At 40.3% G+C, this 16,982-nt stretch overlaps 2 protein-coding genes across 2 annotated transcripts in view; one reads left to right on the top strand and one right to left on the bottom strand.

The window, feature by feature from the left end:
• LOC137003129 (zinc finger protein 208-like) overlaps positions 1–16,982 on the bottom strand; it is a 113,055-nt gene that overhangs the window by 40,817 nt on the left and 55,256 nt on the right. The window lies entirely within an intron of this gene.
• On the top strand, positions 1,476–4,019 carry LOC137017064 (oocyte zinc finger protein XlCOF6-like). Its single transcript, XM_067380989.1, has 3 exons — positions 1,476–1,533; positions 3,152–3,883; positions 4,018–4,019. Coding segments are annotated over exons 1-3 (792 nt in total).

Raw genomic sequence — 16,982 nt, 5'->3', positions numbered from 1 at the left:
TATGTAGTGAAGAAGCATGTGTGTCCTGTGAAGAAAACAGCACAGATTAGAGGTGTAAGAGACACAACAGTCCTCAATCAGCATAATGATGATTCCCTCGCATCTGATTCAGAGCATTAGCATACTGTGATAATGATGAAGGCCATTTGTTTAACTCTCATGAATACTTTTAAAGTGATAACTGCTGTACTAGGACAGTAAATAGGCCAGTTCTACCCATATTTCATGTCAATAGTTCCTGTTTTCACTTCATTTATTATGCTGATGTCTTCAGATCTGCTGTAAATTGACACTTACAGCTCATTTCGTTGGTGTAAAATGACTGTGGGCGTTTGTTGGTTTCAAATGTACATGTTAATGGGGCTCAATTACACATCTCCTGAATGAGTGTGTCATGATCACCAGTTAGCCACCAGAGGGCACTCCACCCCGGACAATTGCCTCACCACTTCAGAATTCATTTCCCATAACCCACTTCCTGGACTTGTTATCCCTTCATTGCACCCAGCTGTCTTGAGTTTTGTTATTAGTGTCTGTCTATTTATACTGAGTTTGTTTCTGCCATTGTTGTCGAGTTTTAGACTATTGTTACCGTCTTGTTTTGGTTTTCTTGTTTCATGTTTGGACTGTATTATGGTTTTTGACTCTTGCCTGGATGTACAACGATTTTGGATTACCCTGAATAAATGCTGCAACTGGTCTCTGTGCCTTCCATCTCCTGAATGAGTGCAGAATCTCCCAATTAAAAACAAACTCAGATGTGGAAGACACAGAAACAAGCAATCTCTAAGCAGATTCATATAACAATTAATATGATCATCAACATAAAAAAGCTTATAAATAAATAAAAAACGACCTAATATTTCCAAGTGAAATGTTGATTCAGGAAGTGATATAAGTTTCTGCAAGCTTTGGGGGTGGAAGGTGTTTTTTTTATTTTTATGAAACTTAAGCTATCTACATTCAAGTGTTAATAAAAATGACTGCTTGAAAGTAAAATAAAGATATTTGTTTGAAAGCAGAGGCTCTGTTCTTTATTATGATGTGTTGCATGTTCAGATATTAATGCAACAACATATCCTGACGGCCATGAAAATTCAGTGAAAATTATCAAAAACGCTGGTGGAAAAAGAATTAATGAAGAAGAAGAATAATATCCTGCAGGCTAGCCATACAATTATGGGTGAATTAGCATGAGTTACTTTATGACAGACAGATAACAAATTATTAGATGTGACATTTACTATAAAAACAAATCCAGTAACTGACATATTTTTGATTTTGGCAGATGAGCTCCACCCACACTGGAAATCATCATCAATGAAGCTCCTCCCACATCAAACACATCATCAGTGAAGCTCCTCCCACATCAGTTCTCCAATAAATGCTGGAATATTCCCATCAGACGAGCATCAGAGCATCAGGAAGAGCTGAAATCTGCAAAGACTGAGTTTATTAAAGAGGACAGTGAGAACATGAGTGATCCAGAACCCTGCAGAATGAAACACACTGAAGATACTGAAGAACAAAGAGGTTGGTGTTTATTCTTCATTTATTCATGATGCTGAACAACATTCATGTTAGAAAGATTCAAACACTTCTGCACATTTAGATAAACAGCAAAACAAGGTTTGAGAAATGTTCGTAGCAATTGTCAACATCAGGTTTTATTTTACATTTATTTTATATCTGCTTAAAAATATTCAACAATGTTACCAACAGACATGTTTCAAAAATAGTTTACATCAGTATTTTTTGTAGGCATGAACAGAAAACATCAAACTGTATGAAGTACATGAAGTTTCAGAATGTCTGTCAGGGTTGTAAGCATAAATTAACCAAAATCTGATTTAAAGTTACTGGAGAAAAACATATTTTTCATAAATTTAATAAGTTATTCACAGTTGTCGAGATTCTTCTTCTTACTGTAACTTTGGTAAGGGGGTTGATGAATGTGATCAACACTGTACAGTTTGTGTAAAATCTGAGACAATCAATTGAGATTATTTTCTTGTCCTCTCATCATGCTGTAGAAAGAGCCCAAATGATGTCACTTCCTCTGTGTCATAATTTTAAGAAATTCTCAGTTTTAAAAGGAGGAAAATTCAAAAGTCAGATGTAACATTGTTGAGGAGTTAAGTAATATTAATAAAAATTGTTAATTTAACAATAGTTAAAGTAATGTATTTATAGAGATTTGTAACTATTATTACTCACAATATGTATTTATAAGAACACAACATGCTATTAATATCTGAATTACTAAAATGTCATTGTAACTATAATATAATAACATTATACCAATGCTTATGCCAATCTTTATGCATCTAATGTACATTCATGGTAACATACGACTGACTAATTAATACTTACAGTGTATAATAAATTGTTATGATATGCTGGTGTAGAGATGAGGCTGATACGGATTTCCACAATTAACATAGAACTTTAATCAAACAAAGGCAAGGAACGCCAACATACACAGCAAATAACATTCAAGACGGACGAGGAGTGAAGGGAGTGAGTGCAATATAAAGGGAGTGCTAACAATAGAGTCCAGGTGCAGGTGATGAGTGATGATGAGGAACTGACGAGGGAAGTGAGTGCAGGTGTGGAGAACAGGAGGATATTGGGATATGGAGTCCAGGGAAACAAGGGATCTGTAACATAAATTATGAACACAAGAATTGAAAAAGCAAATGCATGACTTATAAGTAACAAAAAATATTATAAATTTAACTATAATCTTATAATGCAGTATAGGCCCTAATGAGTCTTTATAAATATGTTTATAAATTAATTCATTATACAGATGGTCTTCATAGAAAGTGTTACCAACACATTTGATAAAAAAAAAAAAAAATCTAAAAGCTAATGTCAAAATATGATAGTAATATATTTAATAGTTTTCACTACAGAAACATGAGATTTGTCTGTAATGTTTTAAATATAATAACTGGAAGATCAATGTACCTCATTCATGGAAAGTTTCAGGGACATATAATTAATTTATAGAAAGGTATCAAAGTTATTATTATATTTTATAGCAGTTTTCTGCTTTGTTACCTGAGAGTTCACTTTTATGCCTTTTCACTTTAAATTCTTTGTTTTTTTGACTGTTCTGAAAATGAAGTTTATTCTTTGATTTCAGACCTGATGGAAGAGAGCGAGGAGAGTGAAGAACTGAGTGAAGTGGAGGAGGAACATCATGACAAACCTGGAGAAAAACCTTTGAGTTGCTCAAAGACTAAAAAGACATTTTTAAAGGAAAGAAGAGCAGAGAAATCTACAACCTGCACTCAGTGTGGAAAGAGTTTCACAACCAAATGTCATCTTGAGATTCACATGAGAGTTCATACAGGAGAGAAGCCATTCACATGTGATCAGTGCGGAAAGAGATTCACGAACAAACGTAATCTTGAGCTTCACATGAGGATCCACACTGGAGAGAAGCCGTTCACATGTGATCAATGTGGGAAAACATTTATTGGGTCATCAGCCCTGAAGAAACACCTGACAGTTCATAGGAAGGAGAAGCCACATTCATGTTCTGTGTGTGGAAAGAGTTTTTCACGGTGGTCATATTTACATGCACATCAGAAAATACACACTGGTTTGAGAGAGTTCATGTGCTTTGAGTGTGGGAAGACTTTTATTAATGCAAAACATTTAAAACAGCACCAGAGAATTCATACTGGAGAAAAACCTTACAAGTGTTTATACTGTGACAAGAGATTCAGTCAGTTAACAAATCTAAAAACACATGAGAGGATCCACACTGGAGAGAAACCGCACACATGTGATCAGTGTGGAAAGAGTTTCACTGTTAAAAGTCACTTGAAGCGACACATGAAGATCCACACTGGAGAAAAACCTTACAAGTGTTCATACTGTGATTCAGTCAGTTAACATATCTGAAAGCACATGAGATGATCCACACTGGAGAAAAACCTTACTGTGATAAGAGATTCAGTTGGTCAGCAACTCTGTAAACACATGAGAGGATCAACACAGGAGAGAAACCACACACGTGTGATCAGTGTGGGAAGAGTTTCACTGTTAAAAGTCACCTGAAGCGTCACATGAGGATCCACACTGGAGAAAAACCTTTCAAGTGTTCATACTGTGACAAGAGATTCAATCAGTCAGGACATTTGAAAACACATGAGGGGATCCACACTGAAGAAAAAACATACTGTGACAAGAGATTCAGTCAGTCATCAACTCTGAAAAAACATGAGAGGATCCACAGTGGAGAGAAGTTGCACACGTGTGATCAGTGCGGAAAGAGTTTCTCTTGTAAAAGTCACCTGAAGCATCACATGAAGATCCATGAAGTGGAGAAACCACGTCACTACAGTCTGAGATCACGGTGAGTAGTTCATCTATATGAGCTGAGCAACAAACATTTCTGCCGATAATGGAGTTTCCAGTGCTCCTTTTCTCATCCTGTTCCTGTTTTTCCAGCAGCATCAGCCTGATCTGATCTTTCCTCTCAGGAACCTGATGAATTTGGATCTTCATCTGGAGACCCTCCTGAAACTACAACAGAACGATCAAGTCACAGTTAAAACACTGTATGGATTCTTCCCTTAAGATCAGCGTGACAAACTAATGGCTTACACTTAACAAACTGCCATATGTTTCAATATGTTAATGTAATTTACAACATAAACAACAATAAAACAACCTTGACAATATTGACTTTGCTGTCACTCCTCTTAATTTGTTCTGTTGGATGAACAGTTTAGGACCCTCGACCAGATTTGTTGAATGAGATAACCAGGAGTCAGAAGTGCAATTAATTGAAGAATTGACTAAAGAATAATTTGCAGTTTCGTCATATCTTTAATCTTTTTAAGCACAAAAGAGTGACTGAGTCTAATGTGCCGGAAAAGGTCAATAGTTTCTGTTTCGAGGTCTTCTAAGCTGTCTGGTACACGTATCCAAAGTATAATTTTTCAAAATAGTGCAGCAGTTTTAGTTATATCCAAGCAGTGCTGTCGGAGTTGTATATCCTCTTGGTATTGTCATTGTAGTAAATCTCAGGAACAAAACTTTTAGCCAATGCCACGACGATCCAACAACGTGTGTTCCGCATGCGAGCACATGTACACAGACTGACATCTGTCTCGAGTATGCAGCAAGCCATATATTGTATAAAATAATCCAGAAAAAGGCACAAATACGACTGAGATGCCAAATTCAGTGGCTGAAATGAGCTGCTGAGGTAACATGACGGCTCACAGACAGCAGCGCAATCTACCTGTCACTCAAGTGACCACGCCCTTAATTATGCAGAACTTTAAGGCTTAATATAATTTAAACGGATGAGCTATAAAAAAATTCACCCCCCTCAGAGTTGTCATGAAGGGCAAAATTCGCAGTATAGACCAAAACACAATTTGAACCAGACTTTAAACATGTTCTTTTCTGCTGTAAACTTGGCCGATTTAACATGATGGTCAATGAGATTTTGCTCACTTCTGCAGCCTGTCCCTAGCGGACAGTCGATGAATTGCAGTTTAATTCACTTCCTTATTGGCTTCACGAGAAACAGGGGGAGGTTGCTGCTTGGTAAATATGCGAAAACCGAGAACTGCTCCACTCACCTACTCTCTTCTTCTTCTTCTTCTTTATTGGCAGCTTGTACTAGAGCATTAGTGCCATCTGCTGGGGTTTATGGATTCAGAGACTAATTTTACTCCTCTATCGGGACTCGATAAGGCTGTATTCCTGTCGCATTCCTCTAGGAGGAACAAGAGGGAACCCAAACACACAAATATCACATGCATAAGCGGTTTTCAGATGATAGCCAATGAGCTGCGATCACGAAAATGTAGCTTCATTTTCACTTTAGGCTCATTTGTGTTTCCTGAAGTTACACGATCTGATAACTGAAAGTGAAATATTAAACCTCTGGTATATGTCTGAAATGAAACGCAAAACAAAAGAGGAGCTATTTTAATCTTACTGAAAATATCATAATAGCAACAGCATCAGACCTCTTCTTTTGATTTGCACATGCAGCTGTAAACGCATAGTGAAGTTTTTACTGTATTTTATTAGAAACAACAATTTCCAAATTTACAGATTTTTTTTTTTTTTGCTTTTAAAACACAATCATAATATTTTACTTGAACCTCAGAAAATCCAAATAAACAGCAACGTGTTTAATTGTCCAAGAACAGAACAGCTCATGTCAATACAAACACTGTTCCTGATTCTGTTCCTCATCAACATCGAGCCTGCATAAAATTCATCCGTTACTTTAGACAAACAGAAATATTTTGTCAAAGACAGATATTTATTTTTAATGTAAAATTCTGGCATGTTTAGCAATTAGACATAATGTATTTTTAACGCACCGCTGTACAGTTCAAAACAATGAACTAAGAGCACACAGACACCTCGCTCGATTAAAACTAGAAGGTTATTCAAAGAGTATGAATACAATATACAGACTAAGCAAAGGGGTATGTGAAAAAACATAATCATCCATACATTGTCTTAAACAGAATTACTAACCAGTTTGACTTTATTTCTTTCAGACATCTGCATCTAGCTAGTCGCATAATTTGGTTGTTCAAATGAATTTGTGGATGTTATTAAAACGTCTGCATTAAGTTGTCTGTTTTTGTGTTCATTTTAAACAGCAAATGTATCAATACTTAAAACATGAGTACTGACAGATGTCCTTTTTGGACCTTGACAGGGGTAGTTAAATTGCTGTCTTGAAAAGTCATTTTAATCTAATCAAAAATATCTTAATTTGTGTTCCGAAAATTAATTACAAACCCTTTATAATTATTACCAACACTTGAGTCGTTCCACACCCATAAGCCCTTCATTCATCTTTGGAAACATAAATTAACTTCAGCTCAATTCTGTTCAGTTTATAAGCAGTCAGATGAGACCAAACATGTTAGAAGACACTAGTAGATCAATAGTATGTAGTGAAGAAGCATGTGTGTCCTGTGAAGAAAACAGCACAGATTAGAGGTGTAAGAGACTCAACAGTCCTCAATCAGCATAAAGATGATTCCCTCGCATCTGATTCAGAGCATTAGCATACTGTGATGATGATGATGAAGGCCATTTATTTAATTCACATGAATACTTTTAAAGTGATAACTGCTGTACTAGGACAGTAAATAGGCCAGTTCTGCTCATATTTCATGTCAATAGTTCCCGTTTTCACCTCGTTTATTATGCTGATGTCTTCAGATCTGCTGTAAATTGACACTTTTTTCATTGGTGTAAAATGACTGTGGGTGTTTGTTGGTTTCAAATGTACATGTTTTCACTGTTATACACAATGGGGCTCAATTACACATCTCCTAAATGAGTGCAGAATCTCCCAATTAAGTTTCTGCAAGCTTAGGGGGTGGAAGTGATATACAACATATATTCTTTGATCATCATGCTTAATCTGATCCAGATGCAGTCTTTGAGAAAAGCTCAAAATGTTGCTTTTTATGAAACTCAAGCAACCTACATGCAAGTGTTAATAGAAATGAAAGCTTGAAAGTAAAATAAAGATATTTGTTTGAAAGCAGAGGCTCTGTTCTTTATTATGATGTATTGCATGTTCAGATATTAATGCAACAACATATCCTGACGACCATGAGATTCAAACACATTTAGATTTTGAGAAATCTTCATAGTAATTGTAAACATGTTTTATTTTACTTTTATTTTATATCTGCTTAACAATATTCAACGTTACCAACAGACATGTTTCAAAAATAGTTTACATCAGTATTTTTTAAGGAATAAACTGAAAACATTAAACTGTATCAAGTACATGACGTTTCAGAATGTCTGTCATAAATTTAATATGTTATTTATAGTTGTCGAGATTATTCTTCTTACAGTAACTTTGGTAAGAGGGTTGATGAAAAACTGTACAGTTTGTGTAAAATCTGAGACAATGGATTGAGATTATTTTCTTGTCCTCTCATCATGCTTTAGAAAGAGCCCAAATGATGTCATAATTTTAAGAAATTCTCTGTTTTAAAAGGAGGAAAATTCAAAAGTCAGATGTAACAGGGTTGAGGAGTTAAGTAATGTTAATAAAAATTGTTAATTTAACAATAGTTAAAGTAACATATTTATAGAGATTTGTAACTATTATTACTCACAATAAGTATTTATAAGAACACAACATGCTATTAATATCTGAATTACTAAAATGTCATTGTAAATATAATAACATTATAGCAATGCAGGTTGCATCTTTATAAGTACATTCATGGAAACATACGACTGACTAATTCATACTTATAAATCAGTGTATAATAAATTATGAACACAAGAATTGAAAAAGCAAATGCATGACTTGTAAGTAACAATAAAATAATATAAATGTAGCTATAACTGTTCTTATAATGCATTACAGGTCGTAATGAGTCTTTATAAATATGTTTATAAATTAATTAATTATACAGATGGTCTTCATAGAAAGTGTTACCTACAGATTTGGTAAAAACAAATATCAATCTAAAAGTTGATGTCAAAATATGACAGAAATATATTTAATAGTTTTCACTACAGAAACATGAGATTTGTCTGTAATGTTTTAAATATAATAACTGGAAGATCAATGTACCTCATTCATGGAAAGTTTCAGGGACATATAATTAATTTATAAAAAGGCATTAAAGTTATTATTATATTTTCTAGCAGTTTTCTGCTTTGTTACCTGAGAGTTCACTTTTATGCCTTTTCACTTTATTTCTTTGTTTTTTGAATGTTCTGAAAATGAAGTTTATTCTTTGATTTCAGATCTGATGGAGGAGAGCGAGGAGAGTGAAGAACTGAGTGAAGTGGAGGAGGAACATCATGACAAACCTGGAGAAAAACCTTTGAGTTGCTCAAAGACTAAAAAGACATTTATAAAGGAAAGAAGAGCCGAGAAATCAACAACCATCATCAGACCTAAAGAAACACTTGACAGTTCATAGGAAGGAGAAGCCACATTCATGTTCTGTGTGTGGAAAGAGTTTTTCACGGTGGTCATATTTACATGCACATCAGAAAATTCATACTAGTGTGAGAGAGTTCATGTGCTTTGAGTGTGGGAAGAGTTTTATTTATGAAACCAGTTTAAAACAGCACCAGAGAATTCACACTGAAGAACAACCTTACAAGTGTTCACACTGTGACAAGAGATTCAGTCATTCATCAACTCTGAAAAAACATGAGAGGATCCACAGTGGAGAGAAGTTGCACACGTGTGATCAGTGCGGAAAGAGTTTCTCTTGTAAAAGTCACCTGAAGCATCACATGAAGATCCATGAAGTGGAGAAACCACGTCACTACAGTCTGAGATCACGGTGAGCAGTTCATCTATATGTGCTGAGCAACAAACATTTCTGCCGATAATGGAGTTTCCAGTGCTCCTTTTCTCATCCTGTTCCTGTTTTTCCAGCAGCATCAGCCTGAGCTGATCTTTCCTCTCAGGAACCTGATGAATTTGGATCTTCAGCTGGACACTCTCCTGAAACTACAACAGAATGATCAAATCACTGTTAAAACACACTGTATGGATTCTTCCCTTAAGATCAGCGTGACAAACTAATGGCTTACACTTAACAAACTGCCATATGTTTCTATTGTTAAAGTAATTTACAACATAAACAACAATAAAACAACCTTGACAATATTGACTTTGCTGTCACTGTCACGTGAAAAGAAGACTGGATGCAATAGCAAGTTAATCACTTTAATAGTGCTTCACGCCAGGTTAGTCAGATATATTCACACAGTACAGTCACAACACAGACAGCAGGAGAGATGGTAACACAGGGACTGGATGGGCGCTGGTGTCCGTGGTGAGTGGTGCTCCGTGGTGAGAATCCGTGAGATGAGATGAACAAGGTAAATCCAGAACGAGTATCCAGGGGAACAGACAGGAAACAGCAACGAGAACTCCAACTCCAGGAAACAAGAAACACGGTAACACAAGACAACACCAGGACTCCAAAACAACGATCTGACAAACATGAGACGAAAGACAAGGCGTTAAATAGGCAAGATCTAATAACCACCAGCTGCCGCTGATCAGTAATCAGCGGCGACGCCCACACAGAACAATAGGTGACACACCCCACAACCCACACACAGACAACAGAATGACACAGTGGATCTGCGAACCGTGACAGTACCCCTCCTCCTAGGAACGCCTCTCGGCGTTCCCACCACTCCTTACCTGTTGATTGTAATCATCAATAAGGGAGTGATCCAGAATGTCCCTCGCAGGTACCCAACTTCTCTCCTCCGGACCGTAACCTTCCCAGTCCACCAAGTACTGGAATCCGCGTCCCCTCCGCCTCGAGTCCAGAATACGATTAACCGAATAAGTTGGTTCCCCGTCTACGAGACGCGGCAGTGGAGGAACCGGAGCAGGCGGATTAAGTGGTGAATGATCAATCATAGAGAGTTGTTGGCTCCAGGAGGAAGGATTCTTGGACGCCAAACATCGCAACATTCGCTCTAAATCCTGGTTGGCTCTCTCGGTCTGACCATTGGTCTGGGGATGGAACCCAGAGGAAAGACTAACCGTTGCCCCCAGTAACTTACAAAACTCTTGCCAGAATTTGGACACAAATTGGGGACCCCTGTCAGAAACCACATCCACCGGGAGGCCATGTAGCCGGAAGACATGATCAATGACAGTAACCGCTGTCTCCTTAGCAGAGGGTAATTTGGCTAAGGGTATAAAATGGGTCACCTTCGAGAACCGGTCCACAACGGTCAAAACAACCGTATACCCTTGGGAGGGTGGGAGGGCGGTCACAAAATCTAGCGCGATATGGGACCAGGGTCTCGAAGGGACAGACAGCGGTTGGAGTAACCCATCTGGAGGGCGGTTGGAAGTTTTACCAGTAGCACAGACCGAGCAAGCCAAAACAAAATTGCGAATGTCGCGAGCCATACCTGGCCACCAGAATCGTTGCTTGACCAAAAATCTGGTTCGATTAACCCCTGGATGGCAAGCCACGTTAGAACAATGACCCCACTTGATGACGCAGGACCTTAACTCATCCAGCACAAACAAACGGTTCGGTGGGCATGCGGGCGGAGGCGTTACCCCTTCTAAGGCCGCCAGGACCTTCGATTCGATCTCCCATGTAAGAGTGGAGACCACTAATGTCTCGGGAAGAATACACTCGGGAGTAGACGGGCGTTCGGAGGGATCAAAAATGCGAGAAAGAGAATCGGGTTTGATGTTCTTGGAGCCCGGGCGGTACGATAGAGTAAAATCAAAACGACCGAAAAAAAATGCCCACCGAGCCTGCCTGGAATTGAGTCTTTTAGCCGATCGTATATACTCTAAATTCTTATGATCAGTCCAAACGATAAATTATGATATTACCAATATCATAATTGCGTTCAGCGGGAGACAAACGATGAGAATAATACGCGCAAGGGTGCATCTTGTTATCTGAGGGAGAACGCTGGGAGAGAACTGCACCTACCCCCACCTCTGACGCGTCGACCTCCACCACGAACTGACGCGAAGGATCAGGGGCTATCAGAATGGGGGCCGAAACGAAGCGGCCCTTCAGTTTGGCAAATGCAGCCTCGGCTGCATCTGACCACCTGAAGGTCGTTCTGGAGGAGGTCAAAGCGGTCAGAGGTGCGGCTAGTTGGCTGAAATTGCGAATAAAACGCCGGTAAAAATTGGCGAACCCCAGAAACCGCTGTAGGGCCTTACGGGAATCTGGACTTGGCCAATCCACCACAGCCTTAACCTTGTCAGGATCCATGCGAATTCCCTCAGACGAGACGATGTACCCTAGGAAAGAAACAGATTGTGCATGAAATTCGCATTTCTCCGCCTTGACAAAAAGCCCATTCTCTAACAGCCGCTGAAGCACTCGTCTGACGTGTTGAACATGCTCCTGGAGAGACGATGAAAAAATCAATATGTCGTCCAGGTAGACATATATGAACTGGTCAACCATGTCTCTCAACACGTCATTGACGAGTGCCTGGAAGACCGCGGGCGAGTTGGACAGCCCGAAGGGCATGACCAAGTATTCAAAGTGCCCTCTAGGGGTGTTAAAAGCGGTCTTCCACTCATCCCCCTCCCTGATGCGGACCAAATGATATGCGTTTCTTAAGTCCAATTTAGTGAAAATGGACGCTCCTTGCAACCTCTCGAAGGCTGAAGACATCAACGGCAAAGGATAAGTATTCTTTACCGTGATGTTGTTCAGCTCCCGGTAATCAATACAAGGTCGCAAAGACCCGTCCTTCTTCCCCACAAAAAAGAACCCCGCCCCCGCTGGAGATGAGGAAGGGCGGATGAACTTGGCTGCCAGGGAATCAGAAATATATTTCTCCATGGCCTCCCTCTCGGGAACAGATAGAGAGTACAACTTGCCTTTAGGCGGAGACTTACCCGGAACTAAGTCTATTGCACAATCGTAGGGACAATGCGGAGGGAGAGAAGCAGCTCGGGACTTACTGAACACCTCCTTCAGGTCAAGGTACTCCTTGGGCACGTTAGACAGATCCACCGCCTCATCCTGCAAAACAGAAACAGACACCGTGGGACAAGCAGACAAAAGACAAGACTTGTGACACTGGGTGCTCCATTCAGTGATGGTTCCGAGTTGCCAGTCGATGTGAGGGTTGTGTTTGGTGAGCCAGGGGTGTCCAAGAACGACAGGTGCGTGAGGGGTGTCCATGAGGAGGAACTGTGCTTCTTCTGAATGGTTACCAGAAGTGACGAGGGTGATGTAATCCGTAGTGTGGGAGAGACTGGAAAGAGACTGTCCATTGAGTGCGTTGACTGAAATGGAGTGCTCAAGGGATGATGTAGGAATTCCATGTTGTCGTGCAAACGTGATGTCCATGAAACTGCCCTCCGCCCCAGAATCCAAAAGTGCGCTACAGGTGATGTCGTGTGTAGCCCATCTCAGTCTAACCGGGAGGAGGGTCGATGGCGAGGACTTCTCGGCGGAGATCCCGCCCGATAGTAGCCTCGAGTTTACTATCGGGCTTGGTCTTTTACCGGGCAGTTCTTGATGATGTGTCCCGATGTCCCGCAGTATAAGCAAAGACCAAGGGACCTCCGCCGCTCCCGCTCCTCCCGAGAAAGCCGAGCTCTCCCTACCTGCATGGGCTCAGGATCGGGTGCTGGGCTAACCGCATCCACCGGGCTGACAGGAAGACCGCTGTGCCTCTCTCCGGATTCCACTAGTGACTCCACTCGTCGGAGGCGAGAATCAACTCGAAGCGCCAGCTCAACAAGCCCGTTGAATGTCTCTGGAAGGTCCAACGTGTATATCTCCCGGTGGATACGATCAGCCAGCCCATGCAGGAACACGTCCCACTGCGCCTCCTCGTTCCACCGACACTCTGCCGCGAGGGTGCGGAACTCGATGGCATAGTCAGCGACCGTGCGGTTGCCCTGCTTGAGAGCGGTGAGTTTGCGGGCGGCCTCCTTTCCCGCAACCGCACGGTCGAACACCCTCCTCATCTCGGCGGCAAGTGCCGTGAACGAGGAGCAGCACGGGTCCTGGTTTTCCCAAACCGCCGTTCCCCATAGCGCCGCCTTCCCGGTGAGCAGGGTCAGAACAAACGCCACCTTGGACTCCTCCCTCTCAAAGGTGCGTGGCTGCAGGGTGAAATGGAGAGAACATTTATTCAAAAACGCTCGACAAAAATCTGGCTCACCAGCATAGTTCTGAGGAACGGGAAGCCGGGGCTCCGACAGGTCTCTTTGTACGGGTGTTGGTGGGGGAACGGACGGTGGGGCTGGCGCAGTGGGAGCGCGAAGTTGTTGTAGCTGCTGGGAGAGCTCGGACACCTGTGTTACCAGCGCCTGGACGGCGCGTCCGGTGGATGAAAGACTCTCCTGCTGCTGGTCCATACGATTAACAGCATGACTGATGAACTCCGTGAAAGCTGCTGAACTCGCTGCATCCATAGTAGATGGTCAGATCGTTCTGTCACGTGAAAAGAAGACTGGATGCAATAGCAAGTTAATCACTTTAATAGTGCTTCACGCCAGGTTAGTCAGATATATTCACACAGTACAGTCACAACACAGACAGCAGGAGAGATGGTAACACAGGGACTGGATGGGCGCTGGTGTCCGTGGTGAGTGGTGCTCCGTGGTGAGAATCCGTGAGATGAGATGAACAAGGTAAATCCAGAACGAGTATCCAGGGGAACAGACAGGAAACAGCAACGAGAACTCCAACTCCAGGAAACAAGAAACACGGTAACACAAGACAACACCAGGACTCCAAAACAACGATCTGACAAACATGAGACGAAAGACAAGGCGTTAAATAGGCAAGATCTAATAACCACCGGCTGCCGCTGATCAGTAATCAGTGGCGACGCCCACACAGAACAATAGGTGACACACCCCACAACCCACACACAGACAACAGAATGACACAGTGGATCTGCGAACCGTGACAGTCACTCCTCTTAATTTGTTCTGGATGAATAGTTTAGGACCCTCGACCAGATATGTTGAATGAAAGACCAGAAGTCAGAAGTGCAATTAATTGAAGAATTGACTGAAGAATAGTTGCAGTTTCATCATTTCTTTAATCTTTTTATGCACAAAGGAGCAACAGAGTCTAAAATGCTGCAAAAGGCAGAGTCAATAGTTCTGTTGCAACATCGAGGTCTTCTAAGATGTCTGGTATGCTGAGGAGATGAAACTGACCAGTAAGATTAATTATAAACCAAACTTTAGTGGTAGAAGTGATAGTTCTACTATATTTGTAGCAGGGAGTCAGCTTTGCAGCCTTGGCTAAATGTATACATGAGACTAGATAATGATCTGATAATGATCAGCATCAATATTGATTCCATGTGACAATATTAGATCTAAACTATGATTATGACAATGAGTGGGTCCTGACAAGTGTTGTCTAACTCCAATAGAGTTTAAAATATCTCTAAATTCCAATCCCAGTGTGTCTTTTTCATTATCTATATGGATATTAAAATCACCAATAAAGACTTTATACGCAGCCAGTACTAACTCTGATAGAAAAGCAGCATATTCTTTGATAAAGTCTGTATGGTGCCCTGGTGAAGTCTGTATACAGAAGCCAGCACAAATGTCAAACGGGATTCATCACATACACTAGATAGCATTACATAAAGCACCATCACTTCAAAAAAATTCTATTTGAAACTAAACCGCTGAGTAATACTGAAGATATAGCTATAAATTACATCAACACCTTCCCCTTTGCCTTTCAGACGAGGCTCGTGTTTATCACAGTAACCTTGAGGGATGGAATCATTTAAAGTAATGGAATCGTCTGGTTATAGCCAGGTTTCTGTCAAACACAGCACATCTAGTTTATAGTCTGTAATCATATCATTTACAAAGTGATTTTTTAAAAGGGATTTAATATTAAGCAAACTAAGCTATATAATTTGCTTATCTGTATTATATCTGTTTTTTTATTCAACATCAATTAACTTTTTACACTTAAATGGGTTTGAGAGTTTTTTTGTATTTACTAATTCTGGGAACAGACACGGTCTCTGTGATGATATCTAGATGAAAGAGTGTTTGGATTTATCTGACTTCTGCGATGTGAAACAGCTAGCAGATGGTTGGTTTAGTGAGACTGTCTGCTTCCTGACCTGGCCGTAGTTTGTCATGTTTCTGCTCCAAGACTATGTGCCATATTAATAGAGAGAAGAGCAGCACCATCCCAGGAAAGATAAATACCATCTCTTTTCAACATGTCAGATCTTCCCAAAAACTTCCAGTTGTCTATGAACCCTATATTATTCTGCAGACACCACTTAGACAGCCAGCCATTGAGTGATGATAGTCTGCTAAGTATTTCATCACTCTGACAAACAGGAAGGGGGCCAGAGCAAATTACAATACCTGATATTGTCTACTCTGAGAGCTAAGTGCGGTAGTGGGTCATGAAACCTGTAAGGCCTAACCAGTTTGGAAAAGCCCTTCAATTGTCAAAGCCCTTTAATATGGCGGCCATGATTATTTTCACTCCGAAGTGCCTTTCAGAGGGCGATATATCCCGCTTGGAATGCATGGAGAGTCTCAGTCACCGTCTCATCCCGTTTGTTTTGATTGTCATGTGCTTCTTTGTTTTCAGTTCCCGCCACTCATTATTCACCATGGACACTAATCACCCTCACAGCTGTTTGTTATTTACATTGTGTATTTAAGTTCCTTCCTGCCTTCAGTTAATTGTCCAGGATTGTTTGTTGTTACTTGTTTGCTGATGCCTGTGCTTCCATTCCTTGAGATTAAACTACGTTGTGTTACTTGTATCTACTGTCCTCGTCTTCCTTGGAGTGAACCCATAATATACAGTATGTTAGAGTACAAGCCAAGCCATGAAGTGGAATGATACAAAACATTTCTGAAGAACTGAAGGTCCCAATGAGCAAGCTTGAATGACTTGAGGCTGAAAGTGATGCCAAAGGTGCTTCAACAAAGTATTGAGCAAAGGCTGTGAATACTGAAATACATGTTATTATTTTTGTTATTTATTTTTAATAAATTTGCAAAGATTTCAAACAATCACATTATGGGGTATTGTTTGTAGAATTTTGAGGGAAATAATGAATTGAATCCCTTTTGGGAAATGGCTGTAACATAACAAAATTGGGCTGGGTTGAGCGGGGTTAGTTTTACCTACAGTCACCAAACTCTACAGTCACCAAACTCACCAAACCCCACAGTCACCAAACTCACCAAACCCCACAGTCACCAAACTCACCAAACAAACTCATATATTGTTCTCATCCAGCCGGACAACTTTCTAATTTACAGTCATTAGCTCTGATCAACAGGAAGTCTGCTATTTTGGTTTGAATGTGGATTTTTTTTTAAATAGAGCTATGAATTTTAAACTACTACTTAGAGGGTTTATACGATTCAGACTAAAGATTTTAATGTGGTGCTTAGACATTAAAGATGTTAAACTGAGAAATGGATAATGGATATC

The sequence above is a fragment of the Chanodichthys erythropterus genome, chromosome 3, assembly GCF_024489055.1.
Source record: "Chanodichthys erythropterus isolate Z2021 chromosome 3, ASM2448905v1, whole genome shotgun sequence".
Lineage (NCBI taxonomy): Eukaryota > Metazoa > Chordata > Actinopteri > Cypriniformes > Xenocyprididae > Chanodichthys > Chanodichthys erythropterus.
The sequence above is the reverse complement of the archived record's forward strand: the minus strand, read 5'-3'. Positions and strand labels throughout refer to the sequence as shown.